Source organism: Ctenocephalides felis, unplaced genomic scaffold (assembly GCF_003426905.1).
Source record: "Ctenocephalides felis isolate EL2017-DRISC unplaced genomic scaffold, ASM342690v1 CF-g0.4_SCAFFOLD_01492, whole genome shotgun sequence".
NCBI lineage: Eukaryota > Metazoa > Arthropoda > Insecta > Siphonaptera > Pulicidae > Ctenocephalides > Ctenocephalides felis.
In genome coordinates, this window is record NW_020537646.1 from 33,988,597 (window position 1) to 34,015,252 (window position 26,656).

The 26,656-nt window shown below is 27.5% G+C and overlaps 4 protein-coding genes across 4 annotated transcripts in view; 1 reads left to right on the forward strand and 3 right to left on the reverse strand.

Annotated features, from left to right (window-relative positions):
• LOC113371592 (formin-like protein CG32138) overlaps positions 1–3,354 on the reverse strand; it is a 67,760-nt gene extending 64,406 nt beyond the window's left edge. Inside the window, exon 1 of the mRNA XM_026612226.1 lies at positions 3,086–3,354. Within this exon, the coding sequence (XP_026468011.1) occupies positions 3,086–3,253 (168 nt within the window). The 5' untranslated portion in view covers positions 3,254–3,354. The remainder of the gene's footprint in view (positions 1–3,085) is intronic.
• Positions 3,355–4,805: 1,451 nt separating this feature from the next.
• Positions 4,806–7,478, reverse strand: LOC113371590 (uncharacterized protein DDB_G0280315-like). The gene is made up of 5 exons (XM_026612224.1): positions 7,315–7,478; positions 7,046–7,223; positions 6,784–6,974; positions 6,275–6,477; positions 4,806–5,021 (listed from the first exon to the last, which is right to left on the reverse strand). Exons 2-5 carry the CDS (start codon positions 7,065–7,067, stop codon positions 5,015–5,017), a joined length of 423 nt encoding a protein of 140 aa, XP_026468009.1. The 5' UTR covers positions 7,068–7,223; positions 7,315–7,478; the 3' UTR covers positions 4,806–5,014.
• Positions 7,479–9,211: 1,733 nt separating this feature from the next.
• On the forward strand, positions 9,212–11,041 carry LOC113371589. Its single transcript, XM_026612222.1, has 7 exons — positions 9,212–9,268; positions 9,340–9,974; positions 10,038–10,113; positions 10,208–10,340; positions 10,545–10,635; positions 10,709–10,814; positions 10,889–11,041. Exons 2-7 carry the CDS (start codon positions 9,393–9,395, stop codon positions 10,963–10,965), a joined length of 1,065 nt encoding a protein of 354 aa, XP_026468007.1. The 5' UTR covers positions 9,212–9,268; positions 9,340–9,392; the 3' UTR covers positions 10,966–11,041.
• A 373-nt stretch (positions 11,042–11,414) lies between these two features.
• On the reverse strand, positions 11,415–15,126 carry LOC113371588 (4-hydroxyphenylpyruvate dioxygenase-like). Its single transcript, XM_026612221.1, has 10 exons — positions 15,054–15,126; positions 14,200–14,394; positions 14,000–14,125; positions 13,645–13,734; positions 13,473–13,576; positions 13,326–13,403; positions 13,110–13,224; positions 12,912–13,031; positions 11,845–12,084; positions 11,415–11,489 (listed from the first exon to the last, which is right to left on the reverse strand). The coding sequence occupies exons 1-10, from the start codon at positions 15,054–15,056 to the stop codon at positions 11,415–11,417; spliced, it is 1,146 nt and encodes a 381-aa protein (XP_026468006.1). The 5' UTR covers positions 15,057–15,126.
• Positions 15,127–26,656: the final 11,530 nt, after the last annotated feature.

The window sequence follows — 26,656 nt, forward strand, 5'->3', positions numbered from 1 at the left end:
GTTTCTTATGGAAATAACATAGGAAAAAATCCATTTGTTTTTTAGAATTTCCATATTAAGGAAGTCCCTAATGCTCTAATGTATTCTAATGTATTCTAATGTATTAAAATAAGTATGTCAAGCAAATGCTTAGAAAATTTAATTTCGCTTTCTTTTAACAAGCTCACAAATTAGTCATCTTGCTGCTAATTGTGAATTATGATAATAATAAATTGAGATAAGCGAAATTTGGTATAATTTTTGACCACGGTTTAAATTAACCTTTAAATCATGTTTTAAATCGTATTATTTATCAAAAATACGAATATAAACGTATTAAAAAAAAAATTCAACAGAACTTGATAAAACCATTGTCTGGTGTGTAGTATGCAAATTTTGTTGTTGTTCACGAAAGATATAAGAAATAAGAAACATTGTTTAAGTGCGTCTGCACTTCTACAATGACAGCTAAATATAAAATCATAAAAATGTGTTTTAATGCATTGCACAAGCGGATGGGGATAGAGATGATGTATGATGGACCAATGTTTACGATCAAAATGCATTTCTTTTGTTCGGATAATAATTAAAATGGAACATTATTATAGTTATTTATGATTACAAATACATTTCACCTAAAATTTACATGCAACAATAATATGAATTTAAAACAACACCAACATATTTCGTTAGGTTATAGTAACGCCGATAATATAGAGAGAAAAAAAAACGAAATGGGGTAGATGATTGGTACAGTTCTTATTTAAGAACACAAGAATATATAACTTAATAATGTACTAGTTCGCATAAATTGTATTAAACTAGTGATGTATGGCATCTTTTTTTTAAAAAAAGATTTTTTTTTTAATTTTTGAAAAAATTTGATTTTTGAGAAATTTAAAATTTTTGAAAAAATTGACTTTTTTGGAAAAAAATTTTTTAGGAATTTTTTTTTTATTTTGAAATATTGCTAAAATTAATCAGCACGTCTCCTTAAAAATACGAATCGAATATTTTTTAAATTATTCAGATCGGTTGAACCGTGTTCCCGAAATCGTCGACGAAAATTTGTATCCGCACACACATACATCCATTTTTTCTAAGGAATGCTAAAATGTTCAGAAGGTTTTGAAACGTAAAGATATATAAAATTTTTCATTTTCGATTTTTTGCGATTGCTATAACCTACGGGAAGTTAATTATTAAATAAAATTTATAAATTCAGTTACAAATACATATACGAAAGTATAACTCGACGTTTATTATAATTATTATAGGAATTATTATAGTTTATAAATAATCTACTATGTTTCTAATTAATTAATAGTGAATGTATATTATAATTTTTAGTGAGTGTACCAGTGATTCTCAATCTCAACGTTGTCCATGATAACATTCAGCAAATCCAGGTCAGCAAAGAAAAATTGGGATTCCCAAAATGAAAATGGGGTGTTTTTGAGACTGTCATAGTAATTTAGAAGTAATTGTAAAATAATATCGTTTTTGGCAAGGGCAGGTCTAGCCGTTCCAAAGATACGGGGCAAAAAGTGACAAACACGTTAACACCGTTTTTAAGAGAACGGAGTGTCCGATTTTAATAATTCAAAAAACATTTTACTTGTATTGACAAGATGAAGAACTGATAAAATTTTTGGGAAGGCAGGCCCAGCGGTTATGGACTCTCAATAAAAATAAATTTAATAAATGTCATTTGGCGGTCAAAAATCTTTATTGGACATATGTACATCAATTATCAGATATTTTATAGAAATTTTAATAATGTGTACACATTTTGTGTAAATTATTTTGGGTTCCGTACTAAGATGTTTAATTACGGTACGGGAAGTTCCAGCAATTTGCCTTAATGGCACGATGCCATGCGCCGCACTAGTTCTATTATTATTTTAAATTCAGTTAATAAATGTATTCCAGTAACATGTATTTTTACTTTAAATATTTAATGATACACTTTAGTCCAGCTGGGAGAGTATAAAAAAATGATATGGGGTCTATGGCAAACCTCAAGATGTCCACGATACAAAACAGTTTGAGAACCTATATACTTATAAATTTGAATCTTTTAAAATTATTAAGGAAGGATACATTTCTTATTAGAGAAACTTAATTAAAAATTTAATTAAATTACAAATTATATGTGAAAAATAATTTAGGCATATAAAAATAATATATTATTATTTTTAATAACTGCAAAGAGAAATTTATTCCTGATTTTCTTTTACCAAATGATATGAGTTAATTTACGAAGCATTTAAAAAACGTCAGGCACAAAAATTTTAATTATTGCTCGAAAATATTATAATAAATTAATTATTTGTTTACATCGCTACATAATTGTACTTCAAATTATTTTATAGGCATTTTCATGACTTTTCAAATTACTTTATTTTCGTACAATCTTGAATTAATTTATGATTTCGCACTATTTCTAAAATTTTAGAAATAAGTGCAAATAATAAATTATAATAATAATAAATAATAAAAAGTAAATAACAAATTTTAGAATTAATTTGTTCAGTAGCCTGAAACAATTTCGTTTTAAATCATTATAATAAATAGAACTTTATATGAATTTTGTACTTGAGATAAAAGTAGAAAAAGATAGAAAATGTATTAAGAAAAGTGGTAATGAAGTTAGGTCCATATTTAATTAACAACAAGACGTATAAACTTAACAAAAAAAAATATACCTCACCACTTTTTGGGTTAGTGATGAGGTATAATTTGAAATAAGTAATAAAAAATAATTGATAAAATGTACTGAAATAAAATAAAACATCATTTTATATATTTTCATATCATTTCAAAGAACGAATTCAAATGTACGTGTAATTTTATAGTATCCTCAAGGTCCATCAAGTTGTTTACGGAGTTTCTAGTGCGTGACAGATTTTGACATCTATGAACATTTTACAAACAGATGGTACCTGTTGCTCATACAATTAACTTAAAATTTGGCTATTTAATTGCGACTATTATTGTTAAGAAGTATGTATGTAAAATATGTCCTGCAATTGAGTTAAAAAAGGATGAATTTTTGGGGAATATTTAATATCAACAAGCCCTTGTTAAATTATGTTTCCCTTACCAAAACTTTAGTGAATCTCCTATCCAATTCAGCAGTATCTGGCATCGGCTGAGCCGATCTACTCCGTATACTAGCCTGACGGACATGATGCTGCGGCTTAGGAGCTATTGCAACTATTTCAGAGACCGGCGGTGACTCTTGCTCATGTTTTGAGCTTGTCAAACCCATAGTCCTAACATAAGACACTTCGACTTTACTAAGGCACTTAATAATTAAGGCACAGGTTTCATCACTATAACTACTATCACGACATTGCACAATGGTAAACGATCGTTAATTTACATAGATGATCAACAGGTTCGTACAACATTGCATCGAATTCTTCGTATACACAACACAATGTTAAAATGAAAACTGACAGAAGCTAACGAACAAAACAGAAGAAGCGAGAAATGGCGGAGTCGGACGACTGGAAACGAAGTTTAGTCGTGCTTAGTTAACAGAAATGGCTGTCAAAGTTTTTGTGCGTATCGCATCGGGATCGAAGGTTCTCAAACATTTACGCGAAACAAAGATTTGCACGTTGTTTCTGAGATATAAAAAGTTTGTATTAACGCTTTATTATTATTATTTAGCAACAGTTAATTCTTTCAGCTTTTATATTCTATATTATTTTGTGAAAAATTTTATTTTTTATACAAAAACCCATCTAATTTCGTCGTTCTCATGAAGTGAAAATTTCAATTAATGTTGTTTTTAAAATAAACTTATGAGGAATCAACGTTTATATTTATTTATTTATTATTATTTAAATTATTTTATAATTTAATATAATAAATTATAAAATATAATAAATAAATAAATATAAATGGTGATCTCTATCATATAGATAAATAAGCATAATCTCTGAATTCTATTCTGAAAATGATGATTCCTATCTTGAAAAAATGTATTTTTTCATTTGAGTAAGTATTAAATTCAAATTTTCATTAACGACTAAAAAAGACTATAAAATCATTTAAAAAATTAAAACCACTTTTAATTTCTAATAACAAAAATCAAATAAAATGACATACCTTATATAAAATATTATTATATGTTATTAGCCTATAGTTATAACTATATAGCATATTTTTTCCTAGCAGAGAATTTTGGTGACTAGTAAATATAAAAACAATTATTTTTTTTAAATGTAACTTATTAAATATGTCACCGATATAAAAGAAAATATTCAAATAACTAAATGATTAAGGTCTTAAGGTCCTTCCGAATCCATTAAAAAAAAAAATTACCAGCATCAATTATCGGACCCCTTGTAAGATTTTTTTTATTATTATTATTATTTTAATAATTTTTACAACTGTCCTGAAACGGACAGCAAATAAAATATAGGAAAATGATGGCCAAATCTAGATTTTCAAATCTCCTTTTTCCCAATTAAGAAAACGTTAAGTAATATAAGTTGAATTAAAATTGAACTAATATATGTGTAAATAAAATACATTGCCAATCAAATTATGAAAAAAAAACATATTTGTTTATCTATGAGAAAAACTACCCAAGTTTCAAATAACTAACGCTACCCCTGTTGGGAAACACTGCACTACATAGTAGACAAATATTCAAAAACTATTTAAAATATATATATTTAAAGTAATCGTAAAATAATGACAAACTTTACTATCATATATATATATATATATATATTTAAACAAAATTACAATTTGTAAATGACTGTTTTTTATATATCAAATCATTTATTGTGGTATAATAATTGTTACTTTTGTTATGTTACATATAAAAATATTTTTAACATAAAGATCATAAGCATTTATAATAAACCAAATCTCTACAATCTTCCACTTGAAAATCTCATAATATGCAATCTTCCTGGGTGTATGAGGAAGCGTTTTGCTACTCAAGGAATCTGTATTTCTTCATCTTCAATAATCTTCAAAATGTATAGAACTTCTGCATCAGATTAATAGTTCAAAACCTGATCAAAGATAGAATTAATAAGTTCAAATGTCTTTTGCTCTCACTTTGCACACTGGTTCATACTTGTTTGAACTAGAAGTTAATAGAATACAGAAATAATTTTATTTCAGTCTAATTTGATAAATTTGACGATTACACATTGGACATTTTAAGCATGACAACTCGATTGTTGCATTGAAAATTAGTCAAGAATTCTTTACTTTATCCACTTTATTACACTTACATTACTATTAATGATTTACCACATCTAACTGATCATTTGTATAATTTCAATATAACAAACATTTTCTGCCGTGTGATAAATATAAAAGTTGATTCTTAATTCTGTGCAAGTACTTTAATGATGGGCTAAAACTTTCTGCCAAAGATATTGAATATGGAAAATAAGTCATATTTAATTGAATATAAAATTTATTTAATAAAGTACTTTGAGAAGATTAATTTTTATGTTCGCCACCATTACTACAAACATTAACTCGATAATAAACATAAACCAGATATAAATTTCTATATGGTCATATTAACTTAATAATGATCAAATATATATATATATATATATATATATATATATTGAATAAATTGTTTTACAGAGATCTTAAGTAAATATTACATTTCAATATATAACATTAAAAAAAAAAAAAAAAAAAAAAAAAAAAAAAAAAACTAAAGAACTAAGTCTAGATTTCGTTGAATGCAACTTTATTAATGATTGATTAGATAGTGAAATAGAATAAAAAAGTATTATCACAGTAAAAAAAAATATTCAACTTATGAAATTTTTTGAAACAGAATGCATGATGCATAATTTTTAAACGCATGTATATATCCGTTAAAAAATAACTTGTTTATTGATTATTTTAACACAGCTGCAATATTTTTTCTTGCCATACTTTTTAAATACTACAACATTTTAAGCTGTAATCAGTACAAAAATGTCAACAAAAGAATTGAAAATATAAAAAAACTAAGTTTCATTCCCAAGTAATGATTTGTAAATATTTTCTTTTAGGGAAAATGATTTTTTTAAAAATGCAATATAAAACAATTACAAAAAGTTTCATTAAAATAAAGTATAAATAATAGTTTTATGTATGTATAACCTTAATTAAAATTATCAAACCAAATTTTTATAGTTATTCATATTTTAATATAAAATATATATATTTAATATTCCATTACATAATACATAAATTCATTTAATATTTTAATTTCAAATAAAATTAATATATTTTTTTTATTATAAGAAGTTACGATATTCTTCCCACACTGTCTGTGGAACCGTCAATGAAATCTGTCACACTTTCATTTTTAGTGTCAATGTACTGCGCATTAATAGAATTATTAAATGACACGTTACAACCATTCGAGTTTTTAAGTAGTCTCTCCCAAGGATCTTCAAGCATAGAAGGGTGAAAGTATTGATTTATATCATCCTCACATATTTTATTTCCGGACTAAAATAAATTTAAATTGTTATTTATTGAACAGAAATTGAATCATGATGTGTTCGAAATGCACTGATCCACTGTAACTAATTAATATCATTTATCATAAAGTCAAATTTAATGAAAATACTTTATGTACTATCAAGCAATATTATAAAACTAAGTGCTAATTTTACAAATGTTAAAATTATTTCAAGAATAATTAGTACTTCAAAGATTAATTTGTTTATTTGCATTCTAAACTTTTTTTAGAATGAAGAAGGTATTGATTTACTGAAACTAATATATTTATAATTAAAACTATAATATACTGACTCTATTGTGATTGCCATTGCTGTTCCGATTTCGATAGTTTTTATTATTATGTTTATTACTATTACCGCCATACTGATAATTCATTTTCTGTTTATTTCTGTTGCGATTACCATGCATAGGACTACTATAGTGTGTTGGATAAAAATTTGGCCCGTTATCATTTTTTGGAGATGTATTGAAAGCTATAAAGTCTGAAATAATTTATGTAACTATAAACTGCAAAAAACAACAAACAAACCTGATAGTAAAATATTACTATTACCGTTATTTGGGGAACTATCCATATTGAATTATATTTCTATATAGGTAATATACAAGAAATATTTTAAGCAAGACTTATTTATTAGGTGGAAAATACTTTCAGCATATAATTAGCAAGACGGTGCTTCGTCTATTTGTCTATATTGCAATATATTATATTTTGTCCATGATTCTTAAATCTGAGAATCAAAATTAATAAAAGTAAAAAAGAAAAGTATTAATATAAAATTTAGTTCATGATATTGCATTATTTATAAAATCTTATCATACCCTCACATCACGATGATGTTCGAAGACATGGTACAAGTTGGATGAAAAATAAACGATTTCAATTAGTTGAACTAAAACAATTCGAAGCTAAATTATTGAATTGTCTAACAGCAATGACACTACATCAAACTACGGCAATGGCTGCTTGACTTGGGAAATGTAGAAGAACACCTTTCAATGAAGACAAAACAACTATAGTGAAGTTATTTGCACTCTTAATAGTCCGAGAGGCCAAGGTTATAGTTTGCCGAACAGCCGAAGAGAGACCACACTTATATATTTATATGAAATTATTTATTTCATATATATTTGTATTATCCACAATTTTTTTTAAGAAAAAATCAACTATAATTTTGTGACAATGATTTTGTTTTTTATCAATTTCATGTTTCAAAGTTTTTCTCCTGCTGAGTGATATTACTATTCAGAGATTTTGATGCATGCAACTTTATTAATGATTGATTAGATAGTAAAATAACTATCAATGAATTTCAAACCCCTGGAATTTATTGAATTCAATTTTTTTGAATAATTCCAAATATCCCAGACATTTTAAAACTATGCTTGCGGACCACATTAATAGTTTAATAATATAGACTGTTTTATCTCGACTGTACTACAATTAGAACAGAATTATAGAAGGATCTTTTTTGACTATTCATAACAATAGGACTATAAATAAGCAAAATGAGCTCAACTCTTTTATTTAGATATTATTTCCAAATTTCTCACAAAATAATAAAAATGTCGCGCAAACGTTTTGCAATTAGTTTCACACTTAGGTGTAGAATCTTGGCAAAAATAATTTAAAAAAGTCTTATCTCCATTATGTATTTAAGGTTAACACATATATTGCACACTATCTATTTGTGATTTTTTAAAGTTAGTATTTTATGAAATATTACAAGTTTAATATTTATATTACAAAGTGTATTGCATCACCATATCCTGAAACCATGGATTATTGAATTTTCTATTTTAACACTAAGATTAACTAATTGTAAGTATTTTTTACCCTTTGTAATTATTTTTTCCCAATTCAATTGTTTTAGTTTCCACTTAATGATGGCTAGGATTATAGCCAAAACATATGGATGTAAAATGAATTTTTGAAAGAAATTCATGATTTTTATTGATGTTATATTCGATTACTAGACTTTGTTAATAAATAAATAAACACGCATAGAGTTTTTGCAAAAAAATTATGTGTGTGTGAAACATTAATTGAAATTTTCAAATTTAACTAATTCAAAATTCAATGTAATATGTCGGTATCTCTCGGACTAACGCATGTTAGGCAACAATAAAATCATGAAAACAAATATCTTTCTTTGTTTATCAGTCCTGTCACTTCTGTCGCATACCATACTGTTTATTTTGCGTATTACAATTTTACAATATTAGAATATTATATATTATATTATATTATATATACATATTATAATATATTCATGATTAACTCTACATTCAACTAATTTATTTCAAAAATTATATTTGAGTAATTATAATTACAAGTTAGAATGATTTTAATTTTAGAGTGATACAAATTGTTAAAATATACATATAATAAAATATGACAGAGTCTATAAATATTATAACTAAATCCATAGATTTCACAGATCTTGTAGATATTCTTAAAAAAAAATATTGTGGTATGTAATTAAATACTGTATTTTGTTATATTTAATAATTAGCTCATTTTTTATTGTTCAGAGCAAGTGCACCGAAACGAAAGTTTAACAGAAACAAATGATTTACTGATTAAAGAAAATACTGATCTGAAAAAAGAAATAGAGTGAGTAAATTTTATATTACATTTAAAGCTAAAGGCTCTTGATAATGGCCAATAATTGTTTTTAAAATGCAGGCATCTAAAAAATGAATTGAAATTTGCTTATATCACTGTCATTGCCAAGTAGTGAATTTAAAAGTTCAACCCAAAAAAGTAATGCAGGTTTGTGTGATATATTATTTGTATTTCTACAAAGTTATATATAATTTATTGCTGTCTTTAACCACTATCAGAAAGCGATGAAGACGATTTTAAACATGTCATTGCGGAAACGTTTTGTGCAGAAATGTTAGACGAAACACATTATTCTGTTAATCAAAGTGAAAATTTTGAAAATTGCCAAACTAGCCCTATAATTTGTACAAAATTTCAAAAACCAAACAAACAAGATAATTTAAAACACACAGAGGAAAAATGTACCTTAAATAACAAAAAATTAGAAAATTGTGTCCCATCTTGGGATAATTTAGAATATGTACCAGAGACTCCAGATGTTATTCAAAATTCTAAGAGCATTTTTACATTTGGAAAGTCATTGAAATCAAATAAAAGACCTCCATTAGTATCAACGGAAAACTCTCCAAAGTCAAAATTAAAGAAGGGAGAAACATACAATAGTCCAGTTTTATTTGAAAGCAGTGATGATAGTTTTTTTATAAATGAATGTAATAAATCATCAGATAGTATAAAAAACAAAGGTAAACCTAGAACTAGCACATTTATAAAACCTGTTACTAAAGGTACTAAATTGAAACAAATAAGTGTGATAAAATGTTTTAAACGATCTACACCATCATCTCCAGAAAATGTTTTTAATTTTGAAGATACAGATATTATGAATGAGAATATTCCCAGCGATCCAAACTTGGTAAAAGTTCAATAAAACTGATTTTCTCTAAAATATGTTATAAATTCATTCATCATTTTTCAGGATGAATCTGCAATTTCATCTGGGAATGGATCATTATTTAATGTCTTTAAAACAGATTCAATATCTCCAAAATCAAGTAAATTTTTATTGATATATATATATATATATATATATATATATATATATATATACATATCAAAGAACTTGAGCTATATTTTTATTATCCTCAGGATTATCTCCTGCTAGGAAAAGACTAAATTTTAATATGTGTGAAGCAGACTCCTCCACTAAAAAAAGTACTCCTAAGGATTGTGACAAAATTAATTCAAATAAGTCAGTTAATGAACAGAAAAATCTGAACGCGTAAGTAATATATCACCTTTAACTAAATAATCACAATGCACATAACATTATAAATACTATGTTCAATATATTAACTAATATTTAATAATATTATTCACCATTTGATAACATTTTAGATTTATACCATATGAGTATGATAATAGATTTATAAACTTGTTTTATTTATTTGACATTAATAACCAGATTCTTTCGTAACTTTTACAGTGATAATAGTTTTCTATATATTCGTGACCCGGTTAGGAAAAAATCTGATCGAAAAAAACTTCAAGGCTGGTCTTGTGAAGATTGTCAAAAGGTATAGTTTATTATATACATGGCATATTACAGTTATTCAAAAATTTTACCTTAATTATTAAAATATGTTTCAGTATTACGAAGGTGCAAATTTAACAGAAAGTCAAATGCAAGCTAAAATAAATGAATGTTCTAAACATCGAGATAATCACAATCCATTTGCTTCAAATACACCTCCTGGTAAAAACTAATAAAATAACCTGTTAAAGGAATTATCTTACATATGATCTTCATATTAATTTATGCGTTTGCAGGTTATTGGAATCCAGAATTTCCTCCAACACAAGAAATAGATAGAACACAAACGGGTCACAAGATTTCGAGCAAATAAAGTGTTAGTTTAGTTTTATATGAATTCTGTACCTAATTTATAATTATTATCAAGGTTTCTACATTGGAGAAAAAACTGTGACATCCAGTTTGTCTTTTAACAGGTTACAAATTTCAGGAACAATTTTTTTATGTTATTTTAAAACTTTGTTTAAAATAAAATTAATTTCATACTGTATTTTACTATAAGAATGTGATATTAATGTACATGATTCCTTTTTTTAAATTATATTTTTAATAATGAAATATGAACAGTAAAAATCTGTTTTTTGTTTTTATTATTTAACTTATCGATTATAATAATATTACATTAGCATATGTATTCTATTAAGAAAAGAAAATATAATTTGTGCCACAAATGACCAGGTTAAAAGTCATTGCACAAATATATTTACATTGCACATATTTAACATGTTTTTTTTATGAAATCCTAATTCATAGTAATTCAAATTATAGATTACCTCTCTGTTCTTGATCCAATTCTATTGCAGTGAATAATGCCTTGAAATTACCGGCGCCAAAACCCTGAGAAACGTAATATATGCATTAAAAGTTATAATTTAGACAAAATCGACTTAACAATCAAGCAGATAAATAATAAAACTAAAAAGAAAAGTACCCTCTGCTTCTACATTTATAAGACACAAATGTTTAAAAATCTACAAATAAAAAAGGAAATTCTCAAATGATTCATTGCGCTTGTGCTTTTCAACCTAAATTGGAAATAATAAATCTATATGAAAATCTTTCAAGTGATGAAATGTTCATTTTAACTTTTTAGTAATTTTTAATTTATATTCTTATATCTCTTATCTTACACACTCTAATTACATACAAAACTGAAATTAATAAAAATATTGAATCTTAAATGACTACTTACATTATGATTGTGTCTTTGTATAACTTCCAAAAACAATGTTGGCCTATCTTGCATGTTTTTGGTAAATATTTGAAGCAAATAACCATTGTCGTCATAATCTACCAAAATATTAAGTTCCTGTAGAACAGCAAGATCTTCTTGAATACGGACGGGACTTTTCTTCAAATGCTCCCTTAACATATCATAATAGGTGTGTGGAACTTTAAGAAAATCTGTTCCTCTGGCTTTTAAATTTCTAATCTGAAGAAAATATGTAGGATTAGTATTAAAATCTAGAACCAAAATTAATATTAACAGAAAAATATTTTACCCTGTTCCTTGAAAATAATGAAACAAATTAAACATTTCTGCCGCGTACTAAAAGTAAGTTTATTGATTTGAAATTATTTCTATATTATTAGCAGTTTCTATAAATCTTTGAAGTTATTAAAATGGAAAATATTTTTTAGGCAAGCCAGATATTATATATAGCTGTTCAAAGAATGGGATTATATAGCCAGCGAAAAAGCAAAAAAAATACAAGCAGTGAATGAATGTATGTTAATTTTAATTAAATGAAGTTCTTCAAACACAATTACATGATGAGTAAAGTTGCGAACACAATATTTAGGCGTTGTTTAACATAATCCACTGCGTGAACTAATATTATAGAATTTATTAATTAGAAATTACTTCATTTCTCTAATAAAGGTTCATTTCTAAATGCTAATAAAAATGACAAACCGATCATATTTGAAGTATGACTTTAATTGCATTATTGTTTTTAAATATTATACATATTTTTAATGCTATTATTAATATATAATTTATAATTTATCATCATATAAATGTGTATAATGGTTGACACTAATAAATGTGTGCATCACGAGTGTTAAATGCCATGTTGTACAGTAGCAAATGAGTTTTACTTCAATCGCGTGTGAACCTTACGCGCACTATTTTTTTTACTTTTTAGATTCTTTGAAAAAATATTTATCAACAAATGCTACATAATTACTATATTGCGATAAATATATAAATACATAGATAATCAACTCTTCTGCTAAAATATTTACTAAAATACTTACTGCTTGAATAATGTCACTTGTATTCAATGCGATGTGCTGGACACCAGCTCCACCATAGTACTCTACATATTCTTCAATTTGACTCTTCCTCTTGCCTGGTGCTGGTTCGTTAATTGGCATCTGGAATTTGATTATTTTGTTAAAATAAAAATTCAATATATGAAACATTTATAAGAGCTAAAATTAAATCTTGGATACCTTCACAGTTTCTTCATAATTCGTCATCACAATGGATCTGAGAGCAGAGTACTCTGTGTGAATTTGAGAATCATCTACAGACCAAAATCTATGGAACTGAAGTGTTTTTTCATACCTAAGAATATAGAAAACAATTCGAATGATTGACGATTTTTCAAAGAATTATGGAATTCTATATAGAAAAATTAGGTTTCAACTAAATAATATATTACAAACCATTTAGCTGCATCTTCCATCTGCAAATCAGGTTGGTTTCCGACGACATGATCAATAAAGTTCAGTTTAGCTTCAGGCCTGAAAGAATATTTTCAATGTATTTTTGAATATCACAAAAAGTAAATAAATGTCTCACTAGAAACTTACAATAATTTGCATAATACATCTTCATATAAAGGTTTCTTGTATCCAGGCAAGAATAACCCTTTGTAGCCATGTCGTTCAACGAACGTGTGTGTTGTGTCACCGTACTATAAATAATATCAATATTGATAAAAATCATAATTAAAAAGAGTTTAGATTTTTGATAAATACGTACTGTTTGTACAACTGCAAATCTGACTTTTCCAAATTCATCTTTTTCTTCCCAGATGTCTTTAACAATCTTAGCACCGCGTTCTTTCGCAGTCTGTGAAAAGATTTAAAATAGATTAGTAACTCATTAGTTAACTAACTGAAGAAAACGTTCATGTTTTCTCCAACAAATGATTTTTTAATTTTTTGTTTTTTCAATGTTTCAAGTTATTCTAAATCTGCACAAAAAATTGGTAAAGAAAATTTAATTAGTAGAGTATCCCTGAGTAAAATATCATGAAGTCCTTGCGTCAGAAAAAATGGAGCAATAAATAATTATACTTTCTGGATATAAAATTTAAACAAAATAGTGTTCATACCTGAACTATGGCATCTAAATCTTCAACAGCAAAAGCGACATCCTTGGCACCATCTCCATGCTTGACCAAGTGACGACCTAATTCTTCGTTTCCAGGTTCGTAGGCAGATACAAACACAAATACTATCTGTAGTATTATTAAATTATTTATTTTTTATTCATATTTATATTATGAGTGGTCAAATGCAATGACAAACTTACCTTATTTTGTCTGACTACATGTTTGGCTAATTTCCTAGATCCGGTTTCCAATCCCTGATAAGCCAGGGGTTCGAAACCCATGCGAGTGCAGTAGTAACTGGCTGCTTGTTTAGCATTTCCTACCCAAAATGTGATGTGATCGAAATTCAAAAATTTACCAGCCTTTGGTTTTGGGCCTTTATCTGTGTAGGTCGTCTAAGAAAAAGGATTCGAAAATTAAATGATTAAATTATATATAGGTCTAGAATTATATTCATTGTGCCTATGTCATTCATTCATTCATTCAATAATTAAATGAAAAATATATATACACACCTCTTTTATGTATATTTTTTAATTTATTTAATCAACAATCAGACTAACTTTAACACCAATAAGTTAAAATTAGGTATTTGGAAAATTAAAACTTAATAGAAAGAAAATATACAAGGGCATACAAGCATAAAATAAGTAATCCAGTTAGAAACAAAAATCATAAAAAATAACATGTGTGCCAATTTTCATTTGGTATACAAAAAATTATTCTTTGGAAGTAAGAGAAGTAAAAAACAAATTATAAAAATGTGAAGTTTTTTCAAATAAATCATTCAAAATTAACCAGCAGTATCACATATAAATATAATAATTATAAAAAAGAATTTGATTACTAGTTCATTTCATGAAGCTATTGAATAAATAATTCATTAAAAAAATCAGTATAAAAGCGAGTAAAATGAAACCTGTTTGAAAATCCATCAAATTTATAATCCATAAAAAACTGCTGGAGTAAACACATTTAATATTATTTGCACAATTCGCGCTAAAGTAATCTTTCTTTCTTTACCACACACTTTTATAAATTTTATAGCACTCACCATTTTTCCAAAATGAAAAATCTACAAATAAATGAAATTAACACAAACGTTCACCTAGAAGGTCTACTTCGAAATGCGCGCTCTGCATCGACTGTCGGAGTCTTTATAAAGATTTTGGAGCTACGGTAGATGGAATCTGTCGAGCCCCCTGCATACCGATTGGCTCTTGATAAATGCACGTGTACTCAAGGGCAATGTTAGATATTTGAATTTGATTTCGTTCTGTAAGATATTTATTGATAATTGCACGAGTCAGGTAAATATAAATGATTCATTTTGTTTGAAAACATGCACTAGTACTTTTAAGACATATGCATGTATATAATATATAATTTATTGTGTGAGATGCAAATCAAAAACTTACCTACACTATAAAATTTCACTCCAAACCGCTCTATTCCATTCTTGTTTTTAAGTTTTTTGAAAATTTAATATTTCTGCGTGTCGAGATATTTGATTACTCTATTTTTCTATTTTCTCGCAGGATTTTTCCCTTCTTTGGTGAACTTGCCATTTGTCCTTTAGTCTTGACATATTTTTCTTAAAGGGTATCATCCAGCAACCATTCTTTTTGCAAAATTTATTAGATGCAAATTTCTCAGAATTTCAGGATTTGGTCAAGTATACTTACGCCTTTCCCAATTTTTCACAATGTTACTATTCTTATACATTTTTGTTAGTTGATTCTAGCTTACCTATATCCCATAAAACTCTAAATTCTTGAAATAATGGCATTCTCTGATGCATGCAATATCTAATTAAGCCATATTAGCACAAAATTTATATCATGTTTGGCTAAATATTTCAAAACTGGTACAAAAGAAAGCAATTTGAGCAGTTTTTGAAACATGCCATTAAATCAAATTTAATTATACAAATTCTAAATGAATAAAGGTCCTAGAATATTTCTGTATTGAATAATAGAGTCGTAAACGTGCAAAATTATAATTAATTTATTAACTTCCTTAATATAAATAATTTATTAAATTAGTTATTGTAATCGTTCAAAAATCGTATTATAATTTTTTTACATTTATTCAAGTTTTGAAGGTTTCTAAACATTTTGGCATACCTCAGAAAAAATTTATGTGTGTATGTATGTATGGATACAATATTTCGTCCACGTTTTCGGGCGCACTGATCAACCAATTTGAATGGTTAAAAAAACATTCGATTCCTAATGATAGGGAGATGTGCTGATTAGATTTCGGAGATACAGAGCAAAGAGTGCAGAAATAAGAAATTGAGTTTTTGAGAGAAGAAGCATTCGATTTGAATTATCCAAAAAACATTCAATTCGTAATGACGAGTTTTGGCAAGGCAGGTTCAGCCGTTTCGGAGATACCAAGCCAAATGTGCAAAAAGTTGCAGTTTTTAAGAAACTAAGCATCCGATTTGAATGATTCAAATTCAGATTCTGCTTGTGTTGATGAAACGATTGCTTTTGAAAAAAAATATTATTATTATTTCTTTATTTTTTTAATATCGAAAATAAATCGAATTTTAACTTTTTTTCAAGCTAAAGCACTAAAGCCCACAAATATACTTCAAATAAATAGTTTTAACTTTGCAACTCAGTTTATATAATACTTATAAATATTAGACAATGTTCTTCATTTTTTTAAAGTCGATTGATTAAGTTTTATTTATTTAGTTTTCTGTAAACATATATAAGTTACAGTATTTATAATAATCTATTTGAAAACATTTAATATTCCTCAAACGTGTTATAACGGTATGGGAAGTTCCAGCAATTTTCCTTAAGGCACGATTCCTTACACCACTAGTTTTTTTTTTTATTTGCGATGAATATGAATCAGGAATTATTAAGTACTTTTAAAGTAGTAGCTATAAATACGAATAATTCTATCAATAAATATAAAATCCAATTATGCATTGTTTTTTTTAATTAAATTTAATAAATAAAAATCAAGTAAATATTTAGTAGGTACATATTTTGAAAAATATTAAAGTATTACAAATAAAAAACTTTTTCCAGGGTGTAAATCCTGGTTCTAAATTTGGTGATATTTTTAACGTTAATAAACTAACAGTATTCCAAAAACAGTGCATAAATTTACTCATAAATGTTAAATTCGAACTATATATGCATATAGGCTTCTTCTCGTGTGACATAACAGGTTCCAATTTTGAATACTTTTATTTGAATTAATCAAGACTTGTTCTAACTGTACAGAAATGCTGCACGGTTTCCATGCAAGAATATAGATTCGTATATTTCTCAAGAAAATATAATTTAACTAGGCGCAAGTAAAATTTTGACTCACGGCAAGATTACAAATAATTACGACATAAACTGTCGTAAAACATAAAACCTTATCAGCACGATTCCTAACTCATATCTTTCAAACATTTTTTAAATTTCCAAGTAAAAGTACAGTAGAAGGTACAGCAGAAGTTTCACTAAAAAAAACGTAGAAATTTTGTTTTTATTCTTTTCTATTAATTTTCAAGAAGCGGCTAACCCGATCATAATAACCAATACGTGTTCTTAACGGCTCGTTAAATCGCTATCAAATGGCTTTCAACCTTTTAAACACGATGGAGCATTTTTTGAGGAAACACCGACGAAGGGTCAAATTTAGGCTCGCATACACGCACGCGATTCAGAATGACTTGTAACGTAGAAAAAACTAAATAAAATTAACTAGCGAAATAAATAAAAGACTATAACGATATGATAATAAAATAAACTATATTACATATAAACTAGTTGAAAGTGGCATTTTTCCTTAAGGCAAGTTGCAAAAACTTCCCATAGATAACATTTTCAACTGTTTATTTCGGAATTCAAGTTTTCGCTTTCAATTAAATCTGAACATTGCGATTTCCAATTGAATTTTCTCAGTCGCCTTTATAATATCTGTAATTATATTAATTATAGTGCACAGACACGTTGTATGTCCTAAAATTGTAGCTTATTATTATTCCAAAATTGATTCATATAATTCAACCAATTTTTGTAGGACTGTTTAGTGCATGAACTTCATCGCCATGTTAACTTCATGAAAATCTTCGAAATATTTTCTTTTAAAAAACTGAATAAATTATTTTGTGTAATATTAAGCATTTATTCTAGCTATTATTTAATTAGTTAAATGAATGGTAACATTTTTTACAAAACTAGAGAAGTTTTATAGACTGTTCATTTTCTTTTTGCTAATTCCAAAGCTATTTCTAATTGACTTGACTGATTTATCACATCATAAAAGAGATCTTTGACACAAATTTTGACTATAATATTTTTTCAAACCTTGATTAATTTTCAAAACAAAACTACTTGTAGTAATATTTCAGTATGTTCTATAAGACCAGGATGTCTATCGTCAAAACAAGTTTCGTAAAAATCTGCAATTTTTTTTTAACAGTTAATTACAAGAAAACGGCTCAATAGATCATTACCTAAAACTAATCAGTATCATTCCCAACCAATAATAACCAATAACTTTCGAACGGTTTTTAAATTCTTCTTCAGGAAGTTATAATAATATATGTAATCCTAAAACCTAAACTGGCTGCAAACTACATAGGAATAAAGTAAGTTGAATTAAGTAAGAAGAATATTAATATTGGAATTATCATCTACAATTATCTCACAATGAATGGATTTTTAATTACGAACTCCTACATCTGGCGACGAATTATAGTTCATTTACATTGAGCAACAAATATCTTTCAATAATCTTAATTTTATTTAACTATAGTTGAATAAAATGGTGTCAATAGGGTTGCAAAATTTGTACTCATGCAGAATATGCTAGATCTGATTGAAATAAGTATAATATAATTGCTTGCCCTTTGTTGCATTTTATTGTTTTTATTACAAATGTGGCGCTTAGCATATTACAAATTGATCACGTTGATAGTTCGTGAATTGAATTTTTAAGTGAAACGATATAATTATTCGTCAAAATATTTCCCTGCAAAGAACCGGTCAAACTAGAGTCAGCTTTTCCCCTTCTGCGCGACACATGAGCATAAATATCTGCTAAAGTCGTATCTTGTGCAATCGGAGACTTGATAACATGCTAATTAGGTAATATTCATCTCCTTTGATCGAAAATAATACGCTTCCGTGTTATAATTATATACACCAAAATATATAAACAGATCGAAAACATAGGAATGTTGAGACAAGTGTTGCCCGATCAAAATTTATACGAAAACATATGACTTATAGGTAAAATGACAAATTTTAATTTTGAATAAGCTGTTTGAAGAACTAAACTTAATGCTTGGAAGGAATCACGAAAGCAGTTATAACCCTTTCCACTCGAATGCCGCCGCCTGCGGCAAAATACATACTAATTCGGAATTAGCGAGTGGAAAGGGTTAATTTTTGTTATATAGTTAACTTGCCGAATGTTAAAATTATTTCCGATCTTCGCCAAAACTAATCAGCACAATTCCAAATTCATATCTTTTAAACAGCTTATGAATTTTCAAATAAAAATAGTTTATGGTACAGGTTTTTTGGCGAAAACAATGGCAAAAAATGTTACGCTCACCTATTTAGTATAAAAATATGGCTCATCCGATAGTCGCGAAAAACTAATCAACGCACTTCCTTCTCAGAAATCGAAACAAGCATCTTTACGAAATAGCTTTAAAATATTTGAAATAGGTGAAATAATCGTGCTTGAAAAAACATTGACCAAAGAGCAAATTTTGGATAATATACACATTATTTATACTTTTTCCTATTGTGGTTTCAAAAGTTTCAAAATGACTAGGAATTCTAATGAATCTAAAGATCTATGTTATGGATATATTCCATAGCAAAACTTCTTAATTACGTGCCTTAAAGCAAATTGCTGGAACTTCCCGTACCGTAAATAAAAATATTGGTACGGAACCCAAAAAAATTTACACAAAATGTGTACACATTATTAAAATCTCTGTAAAATATCTGATAATTCAATGTACATATTTCCAATAAACATTTTTGACCGCCAAATAGCATTTTTTTTAACTTATTTTTATTGAGAGTCCATAACCGCTGGACCTGCCTTCTCAAAAATTTAATCAGTTCTTCATCTTGTCAATACAAGTAAAATGTTTTTTGAATTATTAAAATCGGACGCTCCGTTTTCTTAAAAACTGAGTTACCGTTTTTGGCACTTTTTGCCCCGTATCTTCGGAACGGCTAAACCTGCCTTCGCCAAAAACTGATCAGCACGTCTACTTATCAATACAAATCGAATATTTTTTGAATTATTCAAATCGGTTGATCGGTGTTCCCGAAATCGTCGACGAAAATTTGTATCCGCACACACTCATACAAACGCATCCATTTTTTCTAAGGTATACTAAAATATTCAGAAACCTTTAAAACGTAACGATATATAAATTATTTTTTTCGATTTTTTTGCGATTATTATAACTTACCCTTTGGGAAGTTAAAAAAGGATATTAAACTTTTGGAAGTGAGAATAATTATGTAAAACGTGACCGTCAGAATGTAAATTGATATTTGAATATGTTTTTTATATATACATATGTTATATCTTTATAGACACATATCTGTTTTAACTTACACCTACAGGAAATACAAATTATAATAAATATATAAAATTTAAACTGCAAAATCTTGCAACTAGCTATGAAAAAATGTAGTTGTAAATGAATACTTGTTTACGCTTTTCAGTACGCAAGTTTAACTTGCACTTCATATTATATGATCAAATATTTAGGTCTTTAGGTTTAAAAAAAAAACGACCATTTCATGTCTACTTATCTATGAATACGACACTTTAGGACAATTATTAAAAACGTACAAATTTGCCTGATTTATTATTTATTCAATCTAAATCTATTCTGAACGGTATTTTAGTTATGAAAAGGAAATTTAAAATCCAATTACAGCGTGCAAGATAGGTATCATTTTGCGACATAGTTAAGATAATGATCATTCATTAAATTTTAGCTTGATTCCGTTAGACTTACATTCCAATACGATTTACTACAATCTTGTATTATATAGATAACTATTAAGATGAAATAAAAATTCTAGACGAATAGTATTCAAATTTGTATAATAATCACATTGAATTAAAGAAAACTTGGCTGTTCGTTTTCAGTCATTTTATTTCACGTGGTATAAATGTAAATTAATTCTTAGAATATTTATTACATACGACCAAACACAATATTAATATTCAAATTTAATACTTATTACACAATAAGTAAGAAGAGGAGTAAAGGATTGTGAAAATTAAGTACAGCTGATTTTACAATTCTTGTGTTGTTTTTTAATAATATTATGAACAAATGTTTTTAATTTTGATTTTGGATTAATTTGAGTAATTATTCTGATCTAAAAGTCAGATTTTGAAATTAAATTATTAATTATGAAGTTGATTCCGTAAGTCATCGACTATCGCGCGATTCTAGCAAAACTAGTTTCAATGCAAAGCTGTTGTTTATCCGACCAAACGAGAAAGAAATTTACATGTGATTAATTCACTGAGCGAGGCAATTCTTAATATCAAAATGTACAAAAGCATATTAATTTTTCTGATGAAACTACATAGCAACTAAATAAATATTTTAAGTGGATTTAATTTATTTCAAAATATCCTCATAACCTAATAAGGGCACATATTATATTATATGATTGATGTGATTCATAGATTACAATCCTTTGATTCATTTTTAAAAATTATACTAATTACACTAATCAAACGACATTACAAAAATCAGTTAAAAAAGCTGGACATATCAATGAATCAAAATATGGCTAATAAGAGTTAATACAGTTCGGCATATTATTCTTATTGATGATAAATATAAAAAAATAAACTAATTCACGTTAATGATCTCATTTTGTAATTAAGAATTTACATAGCACAAAAAATAAATCCTAATTAAAAATTTTCAGCTTTCTTTGCATCGAGTAGAAACCTAAGGGTGCATTACTATAAATAATAATGGAAAAGTTTCGGAGTTGTATCTAAAATTGAAGCAAAAAGTCTGTTTAATAGTTCGAGTTTCTGGATATATCCATAGTGTGTTAAATTTATGGATCGATTCTGTCGTATAACTGACAAATGGTATGGCAAGGCCATAAAGAACTTTTCAGACTAAATATTGACAAAAGCCATTGTGGTTTCTATCACGCGCATTTCTCAGGTTGTCAGATAAAAAAACTATCCTAGAAACCGCACAAATGTGAAAAAAACTATCTTAGATAACAGTGTCTTTCTGACACAGCTTCATAACATACGAGTGACGTTGCAGTTTATGTGTAAAACGCCCGAATGCACAGCAAATACATGAAATTTTGACAGTATTCAGTATGATTCAGTAGCATAATGTAGGAAGCTGCAGCGTAACATGGCCTTGCCATAACATTGGTCTGTTGTGCGGCAGAATCGGTCCTTTAATCATGAATTTATAACCAGAATGATTTCATTTTTCATACGATGAAGCTATAAGTCAAATGTACTGTAATATATTACGTTAGTGAGGAGTTAATATTTATTTTGATTGATTGATAATCGTTTCTTGTAAAATATTGTAATCTATATACCAGCTTTGAGAGAAATATTTTACTAGCTAACATATTATTATAAGTAACTCAAAATACTCATGCCCATCATAGTGTATAAACAAACACTTATAAGAGTAACAAATTGGTATGGCTAAATTTTGTCCCAACACTCATTTTATTTTCCACTTTATTAAAAATTATTAATTTGTCCTATTACTTATTTTATTTGTTATTTAACTAACTTATCGATATTTGAAAATAATCAAATTAGTAAGGATTGAGAGTTTGCAACTTATCAAATTATAACGATCAATTTTAAAATTTTGACCCTGCCCATTTTTCAAAAAATTAGTTATATCATAGACTCATTATTTTTTAGAATGTTCGATATAAAACTATGACCTTTAAAAATATCAAGAAAACAACAAAATCGTTATTTCATTTTCAACTATAAATTACGAAGAAAAGACCAAACCGATCTGCATCAAAAACTCATCAACCCAAATCCCAAATCATATCGGCCGAACTTTTAAAATCAGTTCTGAATTTTTTGCTAGCATAAAAATAAGAATAATTACGCACTTGCCAGCTAATTGTATAGATATCGACTCGGCCGATAATCGCGAAAAATTTTTCGCCCTTTTTGAGGAAACTCAAACGCACACAGGAACATAGTTTTTTTCAATTTTGGTCTTAAGCGATTCAGAGAGACATTTAACGCCGAAAAACAATGTTAGCAAGTCAAATTTCCTCTTTCGCAAAGGTAAACATTTAATCGCAATATCAAAGAATAAATTAGTAAAGTGCGAATACATATTCCTTTTAATTATTATACATAAACCAGAACATAATCAGCAAAATATTTGATCAAATAAGAAAAAATCTGAAAAGATCGGTCGAATCGAGAACACAGAAAACATTCATAATTTTTATTCCGTACGTAAATACACTATAATTTATTTTTTTATGATTGAATGCGTACTTGGTGATTGTGATTGCTGCCTGTGTGAATGTGTTACGACCTAGATGATCTAAGTATTCTCGCTTTTCCTTCCCCGAATAGCCACATGCAAATCCTGTCCACGAGATAGGCAAAAAAGAAATCAGCAAACAACACTTGAACCAAACCAGACGAAACTGGGAATGAAAAATTAATAAAGCATTAGAGGAGACAATCTAAAAAATTTATTATATGAGAAGTCTGGAAAAAATGACATTTTGTTTCATTTTTTAATGATATTTGTTTATTTATTGATATTATAACCAATCCTCAATAGATTTTACTCATCTTTGGTTCATTGTCTACAAGTAACATAGTTTTGTAAATATGCCCATATAGTGCTGACAAAATGACATGCAGAGTAAGGACATACTGAGATGCCGATTTTTAAGAAGGCAATTCGCAAATGAATTCTTTGGCCCTCTTTGAGACATCAGCACATGACGAAGGAGCCCAAACTGAGCAAATTGGAACATCTTAATCAACTTTCGCTTGATATAAGTGCAAGTCTCTTCATTTTAACTGTGGAACCTTTTGTTCTGTTTTCAGAAGTAGTTAAAACAAAAGTTGAAAGATCATAACCTTTGACAGGTTTCAATGTAATTTTTTCTTGGCACCAAATGAACTACCCTGTAGCTTTTGGGAAATAGTCATCATAGGTCATTTTATCATCATTTGCCTACTATGTCATTTCGTCCATTGTATAATTAAGTCATTTTGTCCGAAACTGAACAAAAATGAATAATTTTTCAGAATGTTTAAAAAATGCAACTGTATTGTTTTAGCTTTATATACCATTTTGTCCATATTTCCCTATCATTTATGAAAAAAATGACGATACACATTTGAAACTACGTAATTATTCTTCAAAAACACGACTCAAATGTTAGAATGTTTTAAGTTAAATGTAGAAGTACTTTAGTCCGGCTTGCTCGGAACCGACCCTCTGTATCGGACTATCGAAAATTCCAGACTATCGGGCGATAATTATAAAAACTGTTTGGTTGATAATTAAACTACAAATTTAATAGTAAATACAAACAAAGCTATTTTACATATATTTGAATATATATTAGGCTTGTACCGAATATTTGGTTACTATTCGGTATTCGGCATCTTTTTCAATATTCGGCCGTATACCGAATAGTTAAAATCAATGGCGCCGCCGCCGCTCAGCGACGGCATTGTTGGTGTTTTATCTTTTAGTTTATTTAACATGATATGAATTCGTATTGTATATATAATAATTTAAACTTTATCGATTTTTGATATTATAAATGATCACTTAAAGGACTTTTTTCAGAATATTCACAAGATACTTTATTGTTACATGTTTATATTATTTAATGAATCATTCAATGATTACACGCATGTCTTGTATGAATTGACGACAATATGACTGACTTTCTTATATTAACATAAGAAAGTCAGTCCTTCATTATATGAAATCTAAGCATACTAAATAAAGAGCCTTTATTGACTCTTTATCGCAAAATATACAAGCAATATTTTTGGTCATTTTTAATTTATTTTGATATGATTAGCATTCCTGATATAAAAAATAATATTGAGTTTATAAAAGAAAATATTAAATGTTTACGAAAGAAACAATTGGAAACACATTGACATATATGTAAACAATTGCTTTTTTCATAATTTTACTATTTAGGTATTCCTCATCACATGTGGCATTCGAGTATTCGGAATTCGGCCGAATAGTATAAATGGTGCCAAATATTCCAAATAATAAAGAGTAGCAGAATAGTGGTTGCAAGTCTAGGCATAAAACTTGAATGAACATATAGCGCGTTAGCAATAACAATTACTGATAGTAACGAGCTTAAGTGCCAAAAACCTGCCGAATATTCGGTATTGGGTCTTTGAAGTATGCCGAATATACCATTCGTTGCAAGCCTAGTATATATATATATATATATATATATATATATATATAATTTAACAAAAAACATTTTAATTTTCCAAAAATAAAAATTTGATGGTTTCTAGCCGTTAGATAATTTCTGGTTTTTGGTTGAAATATCTTTTTGAATACCAAGTTTTGAATATTATGTTTTGAAAACATGGTCACTGCACAGTTAGATGATTTAAATCTATTGATATGTGTGTATTGTGCCGTGTATTCAGTAGACTAACTTAAAAAATAAAAGGCCGAATCCTTCGTAGAACGTAAGGGTTACGTATATCGTACATGCTTCGTTCATGAACGTAGAGACAACAGAATTTATCATAAATACAACGATTATCGAATAATAGCGAGTTCTTTCGAATAATTCCGAACCACACAAAAAACGTTCTAATAGCCCTCGAGCGTTTTATTGCTATAAAAGCATATTTTTGAAAGAAACTTTCAAAGAAATGCCGGACTATAGGACATTCCATGCTGTTGGTGCCGGACTAAAAGACTTCTACTATATAACTATAAAATCATAATCACATTTTGCCTTTTAACCCAATAAATTATACTAGCCTTATAGATAAAAAAAATATCTATGACGTAAATTATGAACTGTGGACTATTATATCTTTGATCATGGGTCATGACTTAGTTTAATAATGAAATTGTTCAATTATAATTCCTGGAAGTACAATTTTTAAAGTATCGCAAAAAATAAACGAAATTCAACCAATCTTTCATCAATTCTTGAAGGCAACGCTTTGTTTATCAGATATAAAAAGTTCATAAATAATATTTACCTCAGCAGGAAAATCAACTATTTCAAATTGTTCAGCTAAATCTGGAAGAGCACCTGCAGCTAACGCAAATACCGCACCTCCAGAAGCTAAAATACTGTACAGTAAAGCCTTATGCTCTCGCAATGATTGCATGAATGGAGGTCCCTGAAAAAAATGAAAAAACAAAAATGTTATGTGAAATATATGAATAATTTCTTATACTTGCAACTCAATATCCATGATAAGGAAATATTTTCTGAAAAACTAAAAATCTTTTTTTTTTGCAAAATTACATTTTGTTTTGCTTGAAACTTTGATAGCATGGCTAAATATTAAAGTTACTAATAACATGGTTATAATAAAAATGTAATTGCTTACCCGGTAATTTATAGCAAA

What these genes read in the sequence shown, in the direction of transcription:
- LOC113371589 (XM_026612222.1), top strand. Translation starts at nt 9,393, where the DNA reads ATGTTAGACGAAACACATTATTCTGTTAATCAAAGTGAAAATTTTGAA. An exon ending in TTCAATATCTCCAAAATCAA is followed by an intron (nt 10,114 to 10,207) that starts GTAAATTTTTAT and finishes TATTATCCTCAG; the next exon opens with GATTATCTCCTGCTAGGAAA. An exon ending in GAACAGAAAAATCTGAACGC is followed by an intron (nt 10,341 to 10,544) that starts GTAAGTAATATA and finishes TAACTTTTACAG; the next exon opens with TGATAATAGTTTTCTATATA.
- LOC113371590 (XM_026612224.1), bottom strand. Translation starts at nt 7,067, where the DNA reads ATGGATAGTTCCCCAAATAACG. An exon ending in GGATAGTTCCCCAAATAACG is followed by an intron (nt 6,975 to 7,045) that starts GTAATAGTAATA and finishes AAATTATTTCAG; the next exon opens with ACTTTATAGCTTTCAATACA. An exon ending in GCAATGGCAATCACAATAGA is followed by an intron (nt 6,478 to 6,783) that starts GTCAGTATATTA and finishes AATTTATTTTAG; the next exon opens with TCCGGAAATAAAATATGTGA.
- LOC113371588 (XM_026612221.1), bottom strand. An exon ending in ATTATGAAGAAACTGTGAAG is followed by an intron (nt 13,032 to 13,109) that starts GTATCCAAGATT and finishes ATCAAATTCCAG; the next exon opens with ATGCCAATTAACGAACCAGC. An exon ending in CAAGTGACATTATTCAAGCA is followed by an intron (nt 12,085 to 12,911) that starts GTAAGTATTTTA and finishes TATTTTCTTCAG; the next exon opens with ATTAGAAATTTAAAAGCCAG.